At 41.4% G+C, this 20,612-nt stretch overlaps 1 protein-coding gene and 1 long non-coding RNA gene across 7 annotated transcripts; one reads left to right on the top strand and one right to left on the bottom strand.

Moving 5' to 3' along the window:
* Window position 1: 1 nt before the first annotated feature.
* LOC308592167 lies at window positions 2–7,063 on the top strand. The gene is made up of 3 exons (XR_014010404.1): window positions 2–173; window positions 2,489–2,661; window positions 6,963–7,063. It is a non-coding gene; the product is annotated as an uncharacterized lncRNA (long non-coding RNA).
* ZNF507 (zinc finger protein 507) lies at window positions 3,375–20,420 on the bottom strand. 6 transcript variants are annotated; one of them, XM_081203458.1, is made up of 9 exons: window positions 20,255–20,420; window positions 15,736–18,052; window positions 15,212–15,493; window positions 13,374–15,064; window positions 12,215–12,320; window positions 10,326–10,440; window positions 8,941–9,045; window positions 7,776–7,910; window positions 3,375–7,399 (listed from the first exon to the last, which is right to left on the bottom strand). In XM_081203458.1, the coding sequence occupies exons 3-9, from the start codon at window positions 15,480–15,482 to the stop codon at window positions 7,048–7,050; spliced, it is 2,775 nt and encodes a 924-aa protein (XP_081059584.1). In that variant the 5' UTR covers window positions 15,483–15,493; window positions 15,736–18,052; window positions 20,255–20,420; the 3' UTR covers window positions 3,375–7,047. The 6 variants fall into 6 exon arrangements, with proteins under 6 accessions (XP_081059584.1, XP_081059580.1, XP_081059581.1 ...); XM_081203454.1 differs by having other exon boundaries at window positions 13,374–15,493; window positions 15,736–15,904; window positions 16,728–18,052; XM_081203455.1 differs by having other exon boundaries at window positions 13,374–15,493; window positions 15,736–15,904; window positions 18,002–18,052.
* Between the last annotated feature and the right edge of the window lie 192 nt (window positions 20,421–20,612).

The raw sequence follows: 20,612 nt of genomic DNA, 5'->3' as shown, positions 1-20,612 counted from the left end.
GAGATGCGGGTTGGGGGGGAGTTTCTAGGGGGAGGGGTTTCCCGACGCCCCCTCCTCCCCTCTGCCCCTCATGATTTGTATTTTAAACCCACATTGTCCTCCGAGGAGCTCAAGGTGACGAACACTCACTCACCCCCCCCTCCTTGATTTGATCTTCACAACAACCTTGTGAGGTAGGTTGGGCGGAGAGAGGCTGTGAGGCCATAAAGGGCACGTGAGTCGTTTAGTTCAGTTGGTAGAGAGAGCACCTGTTTTGCGTGCAGAAGGTCCCGGGTTCAGTGCCCCCTGGCATCTCCAGATTGGGGGGGGGGCTGGGAAGAGACCCCCCAGCCTGAAACCTTGAAGAGATGTTGCCTGTCAGTGTAGACAGCACTGAGCTAGGTGGACCATTGGTCGGACTCCGTATAAGGGAGCTTCCTGTGTTCCTGTATGTCTTTGGAGAAAGGCCATAGCTCAGGTGGTAGAGCATCTGCTTTGCATGCAGAAGGTGCCAAGTGCAATCTCTGGCATCTCCAGGTAGGGATGGGGAGAGAGATCCCCTTCTGAAACCCTGGAGAGCTGCTGCCCATCAGGAAACTCAGTCTACACTAGGTCCCCTAAAGGGCTGAGATTTGCATGTAGAAGATCCCAGGTTCAATCCCCAAAGGTATCTCCAGGTAGGGCTGGAAGAGACCCTTCTTCTGAAATTCAGAGTGGGATGATGGGAGTTTCAGCCTAACAACATCCGGAGGGCACCACATGTGCCAGCTCTGCACCAAGATGGAAGCTAAAGGAATTTCTGGTTTCACTGGATCATTTTGGAGACACTTCCAATTGTTGCAGCTCAGTCCTATGCAGCTCAGAGTAACCAAACGAAACTTTTAACACATGACATGATAAAAGTCTGTAATTTTATCAAGACAAGTTACTTGTTGTTTACTGTTACAACAATTGTTTTCTCAAAATTTATCTTCTGTACAATGGAAATAAATAAAAACAGTATTAAAAAAAGGAAAGAAAAGTCTGCAGGAATAAACAGGTTGTTTTTCTGCAACTTTCATTTCAGAGGACGCCTTTCCCACTTTGATTAAATCTATCAGTTCATCCTTTGCTGATGCAATGCAGTCTCCAGTGCCATCATTCTCATATCCTGTTAGTCTAAGGTTACCAGATTTTTTTCAATGAATCCCGGGACACTTTTCAACTTCCTACTAAATAGATGGATTTTGTCAGGGGACCAATTTGTAAATCCGGGGACTGTACCCGGTAAATGGGGATGTCTGGTAACCTTATGTCAGACCACTAGGATGTACTGGCATTCCCCACAGTTTTTAATAATTAAAACTATGTTCCTAGATGTCCAGCTCCTTAGCTACCACCACCACTGAGGTCTAGTAATAAGAGGGGGATAACCATATAAGCCACCTTGAGCTTTATGGAGAAAAATGTGGAATATAAATGCAGTAAATGAATAAATATTAAAGGCCTTCCATCCCCCCACATCTCCATTTGTCTCAAGGGCTCCAGTAGGCAGTATACTGGAGGACAAACAGCTGTTTTCTTCATGCCCCCATTTTATTTCCTAGGGCTGTGGTTCCCAAACTTTTTCTGCCATGGACCACTTGAAAACTGCTGAGGGTTTCGTGTAGCACCTAATGTTTCTGCCTCTTGTAGCAGCTGTAATGCACTGTGCTAGACGCTAGGATTTTTACTTTTATTGCTTCTTTTAATTCCTATATATTGTTGGTTTATTGTATAACAATTTGGATTCTATAGAATTTAGATTTCAGTACAATAAAATGAAATGCAAGAAATAAAATAATAAAATAAAAATTAAGTATCACTATGAACATTTAATGCAATGGATGTGCTGTCTCCCATCTTCAACCACAAAGCCACATACACACCACATGCCACCTGAATGGACCAGTTTGGGAAAACCTGGCAAAACAAAAATATTGAATGAAAACCAAGTGTTGTATGAGATAGGTCTTTGGTCTGATCCAGCAGGGCAGTTCTTAAAGGAAATGAGCCACACCCATCTAGCAAGTTCCTCGCATCTAATACTCTACTTGGGCAAGTATGCCTCATGAAAATATTCAAACCTTTGTGACTCGGTATTGTGGGACTACTAGAGCAGAATTAGGCACACAAATATAGTGCAGAACTTTATTGCTAGATATGCTTTAGTATTTATTTATATTTTTTACTTACTGGTTTTCTAATACTCTTTTTCTTCAGGGATTAAGTTGGTGGCTACCAGAGGATTATCTCAAAGAGGCTTCCTGGCTCTGGAATTTGCTCTCCAAGGAGATTAGACCAGCTCTGTCATGAATAGCTTTGGGATGCCAAGCCAAACTTGTCCCATTCACTCAAGTTGGTTTTTTAAAATAGTAATTCACTTCAACCATATTTGATGATTTTTAACTGCTTGTTTTTGTTTGTAGTGATTTTAATTGAAATTATAAGCCACCTTGAAGATAGGATATACTTTTTCAATTTTTTTCAGATTAAACAGAATTACATCACATGTTTCTGCCAAATGTTCAATTTGTGAGAGCTTGTGGCATAGAACACGGAAACGGTGATCAGAAGATCCGTCTCCCTTTGTGTTCTTACTCTCCGTGACCAATCAAGTTTGTCTCAGGAGACTGCCTTACACAAGAAAGTCCCAAATAAGTGGTAAGGTATGCATAGACAACAGTAATGTGTTTTTACAGATATTGCAAAGCTCTGACACATATAGTAATTGAGAATTAAAAAAAGTTAGCTGAAGAATCCCCTAACATGACAACTATAATTCAGTTCATAGTCAACTTTTACATGCCTATCATACATGAAGGCAAAGTGCTAAATTAGGCTCACTAGAAAAACAGGAAGCATATCCCTTTCTCAGTTTACGGCTCACAGCTCATTGAACACAGAGCATCCTCAGTAAGCCCCTTGCCCTCCCTTTGTTGTCCTAGGCAGGCAACACAAACAGGTGGTTTAATTAAGCCTCAAAGGCATCACCATCCATGGTCAGTATATGGCTTGGGAGGAATTCAGGTGATACAAAACAGCATTTATATAGCGCTTTGGTGTTCAAGAGTCTCGATACATATTATCACAGCCATTCTTTAGAACCACCTGCTGAAGTAGGTCACCCCATACTGGGGGCGGGGAGGGGGCTTAGGGTAACCTAGATAAGCAATTCAGGAAACTTAGGGAGTTCATGCACTGTTATGAGTTGTAGATTCACTGATTCATAGCTCAGGTATTTATTCAATAATTACACTGGCTCTTTTAGCATGTTTAGGTATATGTGTGCATTTTTAAACAAAGAGAAAGGCTATATTTACAAGCTAACTTTCTTGTGTTCAGTAAAGCATATGCAATCGAGAGCACAATATTGATGTGTTTAACAAAGGAGTTTATTACCAAAATACAATTAGTCAATACATGACAAAACTTCTGTAAAGCAAAATAAATTATTCTAACAATGTACAGTATTTCAGAAGGTAGTCAAAGTTGTACTACAAAGTTTGCTTCCGTAGTTTCCAAACAAGACAAACCTAGAGAGAACTTAAGGCATGCAGCTTAATGTGCGGGAAAGTATCTTATAAAGTAAGTCATCCTGTCAGTCAGATAATGCAAGATCTACAGTCTTTTACATGTCAGTTTTCTAAAAGTTTTATACTTTGGCTATAAAAAACAGTGCCATAGTATTACAATTCCTTTTTTCTTAAAAAAATATATGTACCCATGCCCATGAATATCAAATGCACATTTCTATTAAATATATTTTAACATTACTTTGAGCACCAACTGTACATTTTCATTTTAAATGATTAAATAAGTGCTTTAAAAATGCAGCAACTAGCTGAATGCCACAATGTGTTTTCAAGCTAAGAACAAGGAATACAGCCTCTATTGGTGAAGCTGTTGAAGCCATGGTTAATTGGAAGCAAGCTCCATTGATTCCAACACCATGTTTCCAAATAAGTTGCTTATGCTACAGTCAAAGGGCTGGTTAAGAAAAATAAAATATGGTCAGATTACGGGGATGGGAAACAAGAGAAGAGAATCATCCCACCCCATGCCCTGTCTACTAATCTTACCTCTACACCAACCAAAATGCCCATCAGTTGGACATGTGCCAAAGCACATGAAGGCCCAAACTATACAGGTAAACATTTCCTAGAATAATAAGATCATAATCTGGACCTGCAATCATTTAATTGTGTGTTTGCCGGTCCTATGTAAATATTACTTTTTATGTTTAGATGCCCAGTGGGCCTAAGAGTGGGGTACCTGTGATCCCAATTGCCCTCATGCCCTTCTTCCTACTACTAGCCTGTATCACATGCTAAATTAATCTTAACTAGCCCAAACAAGTGCAGTGCTGATCCACTGAAAGAGTTTTCCCATTGAGCACAACAGGATGAACACTGTAAGGATGTCATCCACAGCACATCTCTATGGGAATAATGCAAGTGTAATGCAATCTACTCTCAAGCAAGTGTGTATTGGAATTGCAGCCCGAAGTATAAATGGAAGCTTTTCGCCCATCACAGAACAGAGCACTGAATCTGCTTCTCCACAAATTAAATGGGGGGAGGGGAAGAAATAAAACACTATAGTTAGCAATATGCGTTTATCTTTTTAAAATCCTAAAACAGAGGGAAGACCTGCTGTATGTCTGAAAAAGTGCTCTAAACAAAAACTCCCTAAATCCAAACAGCTCACACTCCAAGATAGGTAACATGATCAACAAACTGGTTTCAGCCTCAAGTCTGCTACATGGCAAGTGTGTAAATTTGAAGAGTGAACTGATAGCAACCCATGGGCTTTAAAATGGAAAAAAGTGTGTCAGTATGAAGGATGCTTTTCTTGTGCAATTGAAGGTAATATCAAACTTTTAGTTAATTCGCTTAAAAAAATAAAAATAAAATACTTCCCTTTACTATTTAACAGTAATGGAAGATTACATATACAAAATGGTAAGACAAGAACCTTCTGAATACATATGCACCTTGCCTGGCCTCCCCAATTCATTTCAATTGTTCTTCACATATTGTATTCCTGCAAAAAGCTTTACATGCCTAAAAATCAATACGTAACTTCAATAAAAATATAATTAGTTTTATAAACTCGTGGTTTCACAATTTTCTTGTAGTGTAACAGACAGGCATGATCCATTAAGGAAAAAACACAAAACAAAGTAAAGGTTTGTGACAAAGAGCCTTCACCATGGTTTTGAAATGAAACATTTAAAATAAACCGAGTAATTTTTACCAAGCTTTCAACTAATTTCAGTAAATAGACAGATAGGAGGTGGAATGTTGATACGCTTTGTATGATCTCAGCTATTAAATAGTTGCCCAATAATTTCCTGTTTCTAAGCACATCAGAAGTTTCAGGTTGAGGATACAATACTGATGCAAGGACTGAATACAAAGGTAACAGTAGTAGCCAGAAGTATTTCATCAAGATTTGTGACCGATTGGATTCTGTTCAGTCTTAAAGAGCTGATAGCAGGAAGTGAAATATAGCACCTTCTCAATTTCTCCCTGTTTGTTATATTTCTCAAGAACACAATCCACATTTTCAATCTCATATTTAAAATAAACTTGGTTGTTGTACAGTTTGTTGTACTGTGAATTTATGCACTCACTTTTTATAAATGCACCTAGTTTAGAAACAAGTAACAGATTGAATAATAATAGGGATTCTAGTTTGGATTTTCTACAAAATGCCTTGAAATATTTTTGCATTCAACATTTAAAGCTTCTTTAAAAATGACACAAAATATTTTCCATTGGTCCAACTTCACAGTTCAGAAATTTTGAGGGGCAGGGAGTGACCCAAACTCAATTAGCACCATGAAAGCTGAGCTTTTAATGTATAATAAATACATTTTTTAAAGTTCTGCAGCTGTCTGAAAATAATGCATCTCTGTGTACAAATCTGCTTACAAGCAATGAACTGCTTGTAAAGGGAAATGTAGCAATATGGCAAGAACTGGGAGAGGGCTCCACCCAAATGAAACAACACTAGTTTCAAGAGAAAAATAACATTGGAGGCTGCTGAACTTCCACTGAAGTCAATGGCAGTTAAGCAGCTGAAGCTTGAAACCACAGACAGGAACTCAAGGTATTCTAGAAGGCATGAAAACAGCTCCTTTTGAGAAACAAGTGTGAATGAAGTGGTTTTAGTGGCTATTTTATAACAATGTTACAATGGGGTAAGCTAGTAACTTCCATGGAGTTTTCATCAGATTTGTGTGTACTCAAGAAACTGGATTTTGACGTGTTAAATATTATTTGATAAAGAGGTAAACCTCCCTTCAAAGTTTAGCTAAGACCACTTGTTCCTACCCACTCTGATCCAAGTTATGGCACTTCTAGCATTCTGAAATGCCTGATTTTATAGAGAAAGATATGAGAAAGTTCTGGTGAACCATTAAGGTCCATCAAGACTTAATTATACATTCTCAGCATCTCATACTGAAAGAAATAACCTAAGCCAAACAATTTGCTACTTTTTTAGGATGCCTGTATCAGCAGGAAGATACAGATATTTTTATCTTTTCTAAAAAAGAAGAAGCAGTAATTGAGTGAGGAACCATAAGGCCTAAGCAGTTACTCAGTCTCCCTCTCCCTTTCTGGAAATGCTGCTTCATAAATGTAGTCAGTCATGTCAGTTTTTTAAAAATTACCTAAAATGAATTTAACCCCCTTTAGATAGTTTCAAGGCAGTAAGATTAAACCCCTTAAGGTAACACATTAGTGTGAAATTCCTATTATATGGCTAAGCTTTAGATTAGCAATAGGCATTGAAAACGGCTCTGTCAGTAGAGGATAATGGTTTCAGCGGACCTTTCCCTAAATGGAGTATTTACTGTTCAGTTACTTCAAGAGCTTGTGAAATAAATCCATTTTCTTGTTGACATAAATAACATTCTGACCGTTAGAAATATCACTGCATTTTTTTACTTACAGTTTTCGCTTTAGCAAGTAGTTCAGGTGATGTAAAGAGAACACAAGAAAACAGCACTTTTGAAACCCTTTAAAGCAGCATCACCACCTATCTTACACTCTGAGTTGCTGTGTGGTCCTTGTTCAGAATTATGTTTATGATTTCTCCTTCATGTTCCTTCATATGGTCCAACAAGTTCTCCTTGTTGGTGGACTCAAATCCACAAATGCAACAGCAGAAGAGAAGGACGCAGTATTCTGTGCCAAGGTGAGGCAGGCTGGCAGTTTTGTCTGAATTGCATGAGGTATTAGTTGTGGAAGTAGGATTCTGATTTTCATCAGAATTCACGGTTTTGTCAGCAGTTTGGTTAGAGGAGTCTGAAAAGGACAAGCCCTCCGAGTTGCTTTTCAAAGGAAATAAACCATCAGCGGTCACCTTCCCAGTCAGCTGACCTGGGAACCTAAGAAAGGAAGAAAGTAGTTGACTTTTTAGTATACAAATTCTAAGAAAATGGCAACACAGAATGTCTAAGGATCTGTTTGCAGGGCTCAATGTATGTACAAGTTGCTTTTGGCATCTCTCACTTGTACGCCAGCCCTTTCCCTCCCTTTCACTACTGTGCAGCAAATCTCTAAACAGCTTATAAAATTTCCCCCAAGTGTAAAGAGAAAGTGGGAGGTTTGGCAAAAGAGCTTCCAGCAGGGAAATCACAATGCCCCCCAGACTCCAACAACTTAAGTAACTATATTGCTTAAAGCAACTGACTTGCTATGCAAGTTATTAAGATAGTGCTCTATATTACATGTATAAAAAGTGACCCTAAAATGCGCACACACCTGCTGCTTTGTGAAATTGCGTCATTAATAGCCTTGTTCACTTGTTCATAGTTGTAGTTTTGGTCACTTGCGTGCTTCCACATATGAGACTTGAGAGAAGGGGGATGGCTACACTCATACCCACAAAGCGAACATCTGAAGGGGGGGAAAAGATTAAGAGAAAGAAGAAGGGGTCAACATGTCTTACCCAAAATGTGGACAAATTATAAAAGGTCAGCACATCCTTTGATTTCTATCCCAGTTTAGTTTAGCTGTCACTGCATTTTTATGTGATATTTTAAAGATTTCTACCCCAAAAGTATACCTAAAGCTATAAAGTCTGTCAAACATGGTGAACTAATACAGTCTCATTAGGCAATAACAACAGAATTAATAGGTATTAAAATAAACGCCAAAGGAATAAAAAGCTAGAGGGAGAAATTGCACACGTTAAAGAAATTTGTAGTATATCAAGTATTCTCAGAATTTAACATATGGTTAGATGCACTGGAGCAGGCCTAAATGAATACAGTATTTGCCCTGGGCCTTGCTAAACAGATTTCTCTGTGGAACTAAGGAAGGGGCCACAGCTCAGTGGTGCTGTGCATGCAGAAGGCCTTGTATTCAATCCCTCACATCTCCAAATAAAAAGGTTCAGGTAGAAGGAGTGAAGAAAGGCCTCTGCTGGCAAGTCATTGCCAGTCAGTGATTAGACAATACCAGGATAGATGGACAAATAATCTGACCTGGAATGAGAGTTCGCACTCAACTTCTACAAATTTTTTTTTATCAAATTCAACTTCCATCTTTTCTTCTCCAAGCCCTATTTAATTTGGAACAAATTGGAACCATGCCCAGAACATTTCACGTACCAGGACTTTGTGCGCAAAGCACGCACGTAGCAAATTTTCCTCACTATTAAGTATCTACAGTCAAATATTCTGAGGGAGACCCCTATGTTTTCCAGAGCTCTGGTACTTCTGGGCTGTTGGTTTTTTTTTTACAGGTTTCCTGGAGTCTCCAGAGTACCAGGCTCTAACATCAGCAAGATACAAAGGCAGAGATGATCCTTTAACCAAGCAATTTGTGAGAGATCTCTAGCAAAAATTCGGTGATCTTAACTTCAAACTAGCTGTACTAACAAGGCCACAGCTGCCACCGGCTTGCCAAGCAGTCAGTTACCTACTTGAACTGCTCCATTAGCTGCACTGCCTGGTGTTCCTGTGGATGGCGCCTCATATGGCACTTCAAGCTATTCATATTTGTTGTGGCAAAGTCGCACATTCGACACCTGAAGGAAAACAAAGATGCAATTGATTCCCAGCAACCTCAGCCTCTTGACAAGACCATCTCTGAGGTGGGCGTTGCGGAAGGGAGGACAAGGAGGGAAGTTTGGCCAATTATAATTCATTCTAGAATCCATCGGTGCAGTAGTCAAGTAAATGTTTGCTGCCTGCTATTCAGATGAAAATTGAAGGTAAGCTTTGCTTCTGCACATGATGCTACACAAACTGTTCCAATACTAAGACATTCCCTCATCACCCTAGAATGTTCAGTTCATATTGAGTTCATGAAAACATTATACTCTGACCTGTTCTTAATGCATAGTTGACCACATCTACGGAACATGATTGTTATGTTCTTTCATGTCATGATCAATCATTAGTAATAGTTTAAGTCTTGATAATCAATCACTAGTTATAATTTAATTAGGAGGTTTCATGCCTGTCTAGTTCTGTGCTCCCTTTCCCAGCCTTTAATCTATTGGTGATTAATGCCTATATGTAACCTTTGCTTTGTACTTGTGTTAACCAATCAGCAACAAGCGCACCTTCACTTTGTACTTGTGTTAACCAATCAGCAACAAGCACACGTGTGGCAATGTTGTAATATTCAATAAAAGGGACTCCTCGAGGCTTGCTCGAGAGATGCCTCCCAGATGACACCTGCTACTCGTCTGTCGCTTATTTCAACCCAACAGAAAATGTCATTGGTTAAGGGCCTCTGGAGGTGTTAGCTGTCTGCTTAAACATGTGGTTCAATCAATATGGCTCTATCCATCTAAAAGTTCAAAATGGCAAACTTTCAGATGCATCATGCAAATAGTAGAGGTTCCTGGACAACTGTGCTGAATTTTAAAAAGAAACAGTAAAGACTCAATAAATCTGCTTATTGTTTGTTTTGAAGATTTTCTACCCCACCTTTCAGACCTTTCTAGGCCGCTTAAAAGAAACAGGTGGAAAAAGCCACATTCTTCTAGCATAACCCGGCAGCTGTTAGTCCTCTGGCTGATGGGATGCGGCCCAAGCATGCTCCAATTCTGCTGTTGCTTGCTTTAGGAACCTCCTTACCAGGTATTTCAATATGCATTACTTGCAGATCCTTACTGTAATGATGTCAGTGGATTCTAAAGTGACTGTCAGAGTAAATTGGTAGCAAGTGACACACTCCTTCAAAATTAGGCAATTTCAAATCGCCCACTGTGTTCTAACTTTAGAATTGACAGCTGCAAGAAAACACATCAAAAAAATTCCAGCTGTAAGTAACAGAAAACCCCAGAGATATGCTCACCTGTATGGCTTATCGGAGTTGTGAATCCGCCTATGATTCCGCACACCAACATACATTGTGCTTGTGTAATCACAAATGTCGCATCTGTAAAGTTTCTGGACTGAAATCCTATCCCCTAAATGACATACAACACAGTTTTTAGAAATCATTTTCCTTAACAGAAAGACAGATCTTGTTTCAGCACAATCTGATCCTGCTTAGGTTCTAATCTCCCAATACTAACAGTTGAGAAGAGTTTGGTTCACACATTTGATTTGGCTTGCAGCTTTGGTTCTGGAAGGTGTTTAATTTGGGATTTTTTGTATATATATATATTTTTAAATAATCAGGTCTGGGCCAACCACACAAGTGACCCAAGCAGATACTTAGGGTAGTCTTATTATTAAGGGCGCCCAAGAAAACCTACAATATGAGAGGTCCTTCTCAAGATCCTAGTTGTTGCATCGCAGCATCCTCATTACAGGGGGTCCTGGGAATTGCTCCTGGATCATGCAGTGCTGTGTCTTAGGACGCTAAGTTGCCTTGGACCAGCCTGGTAAATAATTAAGCCATTTCTTATCAAAATTGAATAACAATGAAGGAAATAACATTTGTAGGCAAATAAAAATATATTGCCTAATGATCACTAAAACCACCATATTTTATATGCAATTATGTCACGAAGATTTGTTGTTTTACAAAACACAACTCTGCTTTTTACTACATGCTTTAGAGTCATGGGTTTGGGAACTGCTTTTATCTTCAGAAGGGAGGGCAGGAAGTAAAGGAAGGCCAAGCCCTGTGGGGTGTAACAAACTGACTGGTTTCAAACCAACGCTAAAAGCAGGTGTTCCTGTAATGCATGTTATTACAATCGCCCTACATTATTAGACATTTAGAATTCAATCATATGCAGAAAGATCCCTTTAACGTTCTAGCACAGCCGCGATGAACAGGGGCGCTGATGATTTCATAAACATGAAACAAATGTTCCCGCTCAGATTAACGCGTGCATAAACAGATGCTGTGCCATAAACTTCTTGGGTTTGGGCTGTTTTATAGAGACGACATCTGTTTGACAAGAGGGCTTCCTTCCTGCAATCGTGTCATAATTTGACTGCAAAGAGTTTCCAAACTACTTTAGAAAGCTTAAATTCTCATTTAATGAATGCTATTAAAAGGGGGAACATGTTCAGTCAAGTCATACTTCCAAATCCCAGGTTTTAAAATAAAAACCTGCATTAAGCGTTGAGGCAGGGCGTAGGTGTTTGCTGTTTATTTTGGAGGGGTGCATCATCAAGAAAAATTGGCATCCTTTCCCTCTGATTCAGAGGCTCTTCAGGTAAAAGGCACGCTTCTCTAAAAAGGTGTGGACAGTAGCAAAGGGAGGAACAAGCTTCTTTCCATACTGTTTGCCTAGTTGGAAGGCCTTACAAAAGCCTTGCCCAATCTTGTGCCCTCCAGATGTTTCAGACTACAATGCGCACCAGCCCCAGCCAGCATGCCCAATGACCAGGAATGATGGGAGTTGTAGTCCAAAACATCTAGAGGGCTGGAGGCTGCAGAAGGCTGCGCTATACGACCAAGTGATTAAAAGCCCTATGTGGCAACTGCTGAAAAGCTTTTTCCTCTGGTGATTCTCCATGAAGCGGGTGCTACCTTTAACAGCCCCTAACCATATCTGTTGCACATTTCATTATCTGCATACCAATGCTGCATATTCCTGGCAGTGGCAGTGCTGCTGCTCAGGTACTATGGGCGACTGGGAAAATGAACGTAGCATTGGCTTTTAACAGTTAAAAGTCACTGCCACAGCCGAGGGATTCTCAAGAACCTCCAGCATGTTGAGCTCAACATTTTAAACTGGCCCAATGCTATCACTAAGCAAGTGAAAAAGACAGAGACAGTACCGACTCTTTCATCCACTTTGCTACAAGTTATTAGGCTGTCAGACGGCGGCATCGAGTATAGGTCTGGAAGGCTGTGTTGCTCTCGCTCGTGGCTTCGAAGCTGACTCTGCAAAGCAAACAGGAGTACCATCTTTTAAAAGGGTGCAAATACAGAGTGGCTGAACCTCCATACTGAACTCTCGTTATTTTCCTGCCAAATGTCGTCTGTGATTACTTATCTGTCAGGTAGCCAAACAAAATGACAATACAAATCAAGAAGATTTTTAAAGAGGAGCTCAAGACACATGATCACTAACCAACTGCATAGGAGTGAGGAGAGAAACACAGTTTCCAACTCAAGCAGGGATAGTGGGAAAGCAGACTTTTCAGTTGCCCAAATCTGAGTGAGCTCCGTAGATTTAGAAGAGCACCACAAAGTAGAATTACCATTACCTGGTCTAATAAATAGGTAACAAGGTTCCACCCACCCACCACTCCACCAAGAGCTGTAGGAAGACCCTGGTTTGTACCCCAACATGGTAGAATAGTCATGCACTCTAACTTTTTATTATTAGGCTTTAACTTGATGATATACTGGTAACTTGGGCTTTTCTTGTAATTTTTCTATTTATATAATTTATTGTATAGCACTTAAGCTGCTTTAAGAAAAATGGCATATAACAATCATAATTGTTACGTTCCTCTTCAGACACAGGAATTGTTAAGATACTCAAGTGTTAAAAGGTATGTCCCTTGGTTTAAAAAAAAAGGGGGGGGGGTTAATGCTATGGTTTTGGTTTTCCAAAATTGCTGCGTCTATTGGCTGAGTTCAGAGTTCTACCTGCCTTATTACTACAGGCTTAACTCCAGCTTTGAAGAGGCTGAAATAAAGTTCTGACCCTGATGCTTCCTTGACCCACTTCTGAATTGACTTACAGGTTTTGACAAACAATCCAGTCGTTGATTCCAAGGCCATTACTCAGGCACTGAGCAGCACCAGACACTCCAGTACTAGCAGTCTCAATGGGACCTTTCTGGCAACCAACCATCATCGACTGTTAGCAATTGACTGCCCCAGTTAAGCCTGTCATGACAAACTGCAACTTCTCTGACTCACACAGTTCAGAGCAATCAAGAAACAGTAAAAAAACCAGCAAACACAAAAGTAAAAACACTTCACCTTATAATGAAAGGATTCTTCGCACTGTTTGCACTGGTACATTCGGGTTTTGCAGTGGTTGATCATATGGTTTTCCAAATCCTTACTGTTTTCTGCTATGTGCTCACAGATAGGACATTGATAGGGCTGCCTCTGGCGATGCACCCGCAAGTGTTGCTTGATGTACCCCTTGTTGCCACTACTGTAGTGGCACAGGCGGCATCGGAAGGGGCGATCCACATTGGGGATGTATTCCACCAGGTTGCTCCCCAGCACGTTGGCATCGGCTGCAGGTTGGCACTGCACATTGTCTTGCAACTCCTTCAGAATGTCGTCATCGGAAGCGTTCTGGTCCGTCCTCTCCTTCAGCTTTTCAATGACGGTGAGCAGGGACATGCTGATGCCCATTTTAATGGGACCTTCAGCCAGCTCTGGCTTATCCTTCTGTATTTCCATGAAAGCACAGTCCGTTTGGTTCAGGCCTGCCAATTCCTCTGTTTTAAGGGAGGTCACCAGCTTAGAATGGGCGACGTAGCTGTTGTCAGCTGGCCTCTGCCCAGCCTCTGAACCTATAGAATTTGCCTCGGCGAAAGCTCTGAGGCTTGACCGGGTTAGCTCTGCAGCTCTGATGGGCATCGTGACGAGCGCTTCGGCAGCCAGGGAGTGCAGCCTCAAGGACTCCGAATTTGTTCTTCTTCTGGTGGGAGGCGCGTTTTCGTCCGCTGCTTTGGCTCTACCAGGGTTTAAATCGCCATCTTTCTTCTCCGCATTGCTCCATCCGATTATGACTTCTTCAAGTTCCACAGAGCTTTTGTCCATATGATAAACGTCCCCATCGCGTGCCACACGAACTTGCTCAGAGATTATTTTCTTCTCGGCTTCAATGTCGGTGTCCATAGAGTAAGGTTTCTGCAAGACAGGCTCTTCGGCGCTCGGCAAACGTTCAACTATGACGTTAACGTGGCCTTTTTTATTTGGGCTGCAGCTAATGATTTTTTGGGCGGAGGAAAGCAAGCTGTCGGTCATCAAGTTGTCTTGCTCCAGATCGGTATCTGACAGAGTCTCTTCTGCTCCTTTGCCTGTGGGCGAGAGAGCAGCCGACTGACTTAAGAGCGCCTCCTCTTTCGCAGGCTCTTCTGTCGAGGAGGTTTTGTACACCATTTGCTCAGAGCTACAAATGTGGAGTTGAACAGCCTGGTCACCAGAGAGACCCAGTTCATTATTTTCTAGCGCGAGGACAACGGCATCCACGTTGCGAGGAACACCCGATACAGCAGGGTCCTGCAAAGTAGCTTGTTCATTTTCTTCCTCAAATATGGGGTATGAGCAGTCGACTTCGCCTGCATGCTTCCAGGCATGCGTTTTCAACATTCTTTGCTGACCACAAGTGTAGCTGCAAATTAAGCATCGGTACATGCCGTACTGCTCATAAGTATACCATTTTTGCCTCCCCTTCTCCGTTGGACGGGGAGACTGAAGCTGTGCTGTCTGATCAGCGCTGGCATTGACAAAGCCTTCCACTGGACCATGCAAAGTGGTACTGGGAAAACTTGCACATTGCTGCTGCTCCTTTGAAAGAGTGTGTGCTTTGCTACTGTTCTCTGGGTGATGCCTCACATGAGCTTCAAACTCTTCTAGGCTTCTCATGGCAAAATTGCACACTGAGCACATAAGTATTACTTCGTTCTGCTGGCCATGTTGTTTCACATGTTCTTTTAAGAGAGGGAGAGTGGGAGACAGAGATTTACAGAGACTGCATTGGTAGCAAACCACCTTCCTTTTATTCTGCGGAGGACAGTCTGTTACATAATAATCTTCTATATTTATTGTGCCCAGGGCAGGCAGTTCAATGGTTTTACCTGGGATCTCTGGGAGGTTTTGTGAGTCAAGTGACAGCAGGGACACATCAGGATGCAAGCGCTTTTTCCCTATTAAAAGGCATTTTTGTGACTTCTCACTCTCAACGATCTTGCTTAGCTTTTGGATGACCTGGATTAGTGGGTCAGGGTTACACTTTCTCTGGTCTTCACCACTTTCTGAAGTTGGGCTTACAACTGCTTCGGAGATCAGTACAGCTTCCGGTTCCCCAATGTTTGAGACTACTGCTGTAATACTGTTGCCTTCTTCCATAATATCTGAAACTTAAAATGTACATTGCTGTGTTACAAAACATCAAGCTTACGGAACACAATGGCATAAATGTTGCAGTCAATCAGTTCATGCACCTTAAGCAGATGCACAAGTCATCCAGCCCCTTTTAAAAGCTGCTTTCCATCTTAACACATAAGTGATATTCCATACAAAGTATGGACCTCCAACTGTTCAATGTAGTTGTTCAGGAGGAAAAGGGACCTGAGCTTATCCTCCTCCTTGCCAACCTCACCATTTGTCTCAGCTGTGCTTGCACTCTATTAGCAGAGGCGATTAGGGATGAAGTCATCCCTGTGCACCAATGCAGAGTTTCCTTGATCTGAACATCTGTCTGTTGATCTCTTGCAAGTGCCCTGGGAGTTCCCGCTCCATAGCTAATTGAAAACGTTCATGGCAGTAAACTGTGAAAAGAGAATGTTAATTTGAGACAGGATGAAGTTATTAAGCACTTGAACGCTAAAGAATGAGCACCCTTGAGCAGAAGATGGTCTAAAGATCAGTACAAATGACTAACATCAATCAAATCTGCAAGAATACCACATATGCCATTCCTCCATTTTAACTATGACATTTTCAAACAGTTTTAAGGTGAGAGTATCACCAAACAACACCATGCAAGCTTGCTATGTGATTTAGTAAGCAAAACTGATCAGAAACATGACTGCAAGACTGAAAAAGTCTTACTATTCCAGACTGAGCTGGATAAAATTTGGTGAGTACTTAACACTTTGAAAAGTCTGTAAGCAATTCAATTGGCAGGGAATGCTTTTCACTTGCAGAATGATTTACTACATGCACTATTCCATGAAACGAGCTCAAATAATTCCACACCACCAATGGTGTGAAAACTAGAGAAATTTCTTCAGCTACGTATGCCTTGGCTTAGTCAAAATCGCAATGACAACAGAATAGCAACCTGGGAATAAGATGACATTAAACTGTCAGATCTTTCTTTAATATTCTGGCAGATTAAAAATGACAAACATTTGGATCTATAGAGGAAGCGAAAGCAGTAGGATTCTTTTAAAAATAAAACACCTTAGCAGAAGGAACATTTTCATAATGAAATCAACAAATACTTCACTGATCAAATATTCTATCCTGTGTTTGAGGAGTTCAAGATTCAGTATTTGCATCCTAGTTTAAGGTGTTTTTTGGCACATGATGAAGCAGAGCTTTGCCAATGACAGCTCAAAAGGTAACTATAATCCTGCACATACTTACCAGACAAGAAATCCATTGAACTCACTGGAACTTACTTCAGAGTAAGTTGCAATCCTTTAGCCACTTACCTGGAACCAAGCCATATTGAACTCAAGTGGGATTTAATTCAGAGTAGACCTATACAGGCTGTAGTGCCACACAACACTTTGGTCTTTAAGAATGTTGCATTTTCTTGCAGAGAATAATCAAGACAATCAATTCTTTGGCAACTCTTTGGTGAATGTTTTCACCAAACTAAAAACGAGTTGAGAAGATCAATGCTGATGATCTCATTTGAAGGAAATTCAGAAACTGCAGCTGGTGCAGAATTCAGTGGTCAGGTTGCTCACTAGAGCAGGACAGTTTGAGCATATAACAACAATCCTGGCCAAACTGCACTGGCTGCTAATTAGTTTCTGAACCCAATTCAAAGGGCTGTTTTCGACCCACAAAGCCTTATGTGGCTCAGAACCACAATACCTCAAGGATTGCCACTTCCCATATAAACCAACCCAGACTCTGCAATCATCATCTGAGGTCCTTCTACGTGTGCCCCTTTCTTGTGAGGTTTGGAGGGTAGCAACATGAGAACAGGCCCTTTCAGTGGTGGCTCCCCACTTGTGGAATGTTCTCCACAAGGAAGATCACCTGGCACCATCATTACATAGCTTTAGGTGCCATGCAAAAACATTTCTTTTTTACCAGGCATTTGGCTCTTAAATATCAAGGGCCTCTTTGAGTGGGCAGGATGTTTCAATCCTGCCTTATAAGAAGAGGATTTTCTTTTAGATTTTCCTATGTTTTGTTTTATGATGGTTTCAATGTATGTGTTTGATTATTTATTGTAAGTCAATTTGAGTTGCTTTGGTAACAAATCAATCAAGTTTTAATTATAATCAGAAGTGTAGCTCTTTTGCTATTTTCTATCCTCAATGGCTTTTTAAAAAAAAACAGGTAAGGCAACCAAGGTGAGTGGCGGACCGGGGGTTGAAGAAGAGGGGATTTGATTAAATTCTTCTTCTTGAGTCATTCTGAATCACACCTCTCCAGAACTGGTTTTTTTGCACAAGAGACAACAAAAGATACTAGGGCCTTATATCCTTTACATCTAGCAGAGGAAAACAGTGGGTGGGAGAGGAGGCAGCAGGAATTTTGGATAAATGGCTGAGAAATAAAGAATTAAAGAGCCCCCCTTCCCAATCATCTGATGAACCTGAATCTCCCTGTAGACAACACAAGGCAAGGTGAGCCCAAAGTCTGACTTCGCTAAAGGGTAAATTCACATTGCACTATACCTGCAGCCACCAGACCAGAGTTTCCTCATCCGTCATAACTGCAAGAACATCCTAAAAGGAAAATCCTGCAAGTAAAAGCAGCTATAGCAACAAATTAAAGAGCATTCCTGCCAAACGATTTCCCAGACATTACATTTTGAATACTACTTTATCTAGAAGTAATCAGGCACTCTTTTTTAATGCTTAAAACGGAAAATAAAAGAAAGCTGTACTTTTTTTTTTTTACACTATGCTTGCAGGAGTCTTTCACTTTTCACAAAACAAACTTTTTGTTTAACCTATAAAAGCATGCTATTGACACTGCAGACAAAAGGGTTGACACTGATAAGAAAGTGTTAGCTTGTTGCAAAGTTTTAACCAGGTTCCCTCTGCAGAACTTTTGAAAGCAGAGCACCAGATATAGGGTTTCCAGTTCTATTAGAATTCTATAGCTTTTTTGAATTACACAAAACACAATCCTGTGCATGTGACAATTTGCCTGAAGTAATTTTTACCATTAAGGAGCTTAAGTGAAATGTAGGGTTCAGCACACTAGTTTCGTGGAAATCGGAAAACTGGTAGGAAAGCAGAATCATACCCTGAGCTTGAGGGCTCATTAGGGCTGAGATTCTAAGTTGGGTGGATGTGGGAAATAAGTAGACTGAAGTTGGAGAATTACAGGAAGGGAAAACAAATACAATCTTCATGTCAAGACACTTTGAAACAATGGTTTTGAAGAAATGTGTGTGTGCACATTCTTAAGCACTGGCACTCTTTTTAGACATACAACCCGGCTTTAGCTTATTTTTGTTATCGTTTTATAGATTAGAAAAGTTTTGTTGATGATCTGTTAATCATGTAATATTGCTTATGCCATAACTATGACGCTCATATTATTTTTTCAGTTTCTGGTTTGTTAATAGCGTTTTATAGATAACAATTGTTTTACTGATTATTTACCAATTCTGTAATAGGACTTATGCTATATCTGTGATACTTTATTATGTTATTGTCTTTAAGCTGCTTTGGGATTCATTTGAATGGACAGTGGCATAGAAATTGAATCAAATCAGACATTTAGCCCAAAAATGCATCTGAGGAGCAACTCCTTGGTTTTTAAAGCCATTCTTTTGCATATTGGTAGTACTGCAGCTGTGACCTACCCTAGGTCAGCTTGTGAGCAAGCAGTGGGCCCCAACCTATAAGCCGAGGACTGATACTATAAAGGGAAAATGATGGGAATAGATCAATAGTATGACTAGAGGATTGGAATTGGGATTATGGAGTTCCAATATTCCCATTTGGCCACTAGGCAATATTGAGCTATGTTCCCTTCATTGCAACCTGTTGCAAGAATCTGATTAAGGACTACAAAACACTACAGAAATTATAGTCCATGGCTAGCAATTATAAATAGGAACTGAAGCTTTAAAGATGAAGGAAGAGACTTATTGTCTTTCAACTCATTGGCTGAAAGGAAGTTTGAGGATAATAATTGTGTGTATGGACAACTGCATCAAAAGGGTGGATCAGAGAGAGAGAAACTCCTTTCCTGAGCTTTGGAGGTGGCTAATAGGGGCAATGGGGGGGGGCCTATAACACTGCTAAGAAAGGATGTGTGTAAAAATGTTAGACTGAAGAATGAGAGCCTGCCTATTTGTTTGTAAAACCATATAAAGGACACACACATCAATGCACCAGAAAGGAATCACCAAAAGAATGACACAGGGAACTCTCTCTCTCTCTCTGTGTGTGTGTGTGTGTGTGTCTCTCTCTCTCTCTCTCTCTGTGTGTGTGAATGACAATATCCGCATGTGGCGCCAAGAGTAGAGGAAGGCCAATATAAATCAATAAATGCAGTAGGTGCACAGACCGTTATGCGTAAGGAAGGAGGGAGCCATACCCCAACTCCGGAAAGTGCCGGCGGAAAATCCCCCAAACGTCGTGCTGCTCTTAGCTCCTTTAACGCCTGAACATCCACCCCTCACACCCCTCCCCTAGTTTTGAGTGTGTGAGGTAAGGCAGCTCTACCTCACCGGGGTCGAGGGGAGATGCTCCACGCCTCTGACAGGTGCTGGGCGCTGAGCACCACGCGTCTCCCACCCACCCAACCTGCCACCCTCTCCCCCTCCTCTCGGGTGCCTGCTGAGAGAAAAGGCTGGGGAAGGGAGACCCCCAACCCCTTTCCCGGTCGCTCATAGGGATGTTTTTCCCTCCTCCCCATACACGCCCCCTCGAAAAACGCGCTCCCCGCCCCCCCACCTTCGCACCCACCTTCCCAGGGGAGCCTCAATGAGCTCTGCTTTTCCTTTTTTCCTCCCTCCCGCTGCTGCTGCCTCTGCAGGGAGCACCGCTTTAAAATGGCGACGATGGGAAAGGGATCACGTGGCCCGAGGGGCCCGGTCAGGTGACCAGAGAGGGAAAGTTTCACCTCCTCCGTCTGCGCTAGCCCGCCCACCTGTTGCCATGGTGACCAAGCATAACGGGCTTCTCGCGCTCAGGTGTCTCGCGCTGGGCCCAAAGACCAGCCCGCTCCGCCCGCTTGTAGTTGTTGCGGCTTCCACAAGTAGTAGCTGATGCTCTCCCGGTCCCACCGCCACCCATAAAGGGCTCTCTCTCGTCCGTGCAATCA

This window comes from Podarcis bocagei (genome assembly GCF_964188305.1).
Source record: "Podarcis bocagei genome assembly, chromosome: 7".
In the NCBI taxonomy this organism is placed as follows: domain Eukaryota; kingdom Metazoa; phylum Chordata; class Lepidosauria; order Squamata; family Lacertidae; genus Podarcis; species Podarcis bocagei.
This window is presented reverse-complemented; position numbering and strand designations above follow the sequence as displayed.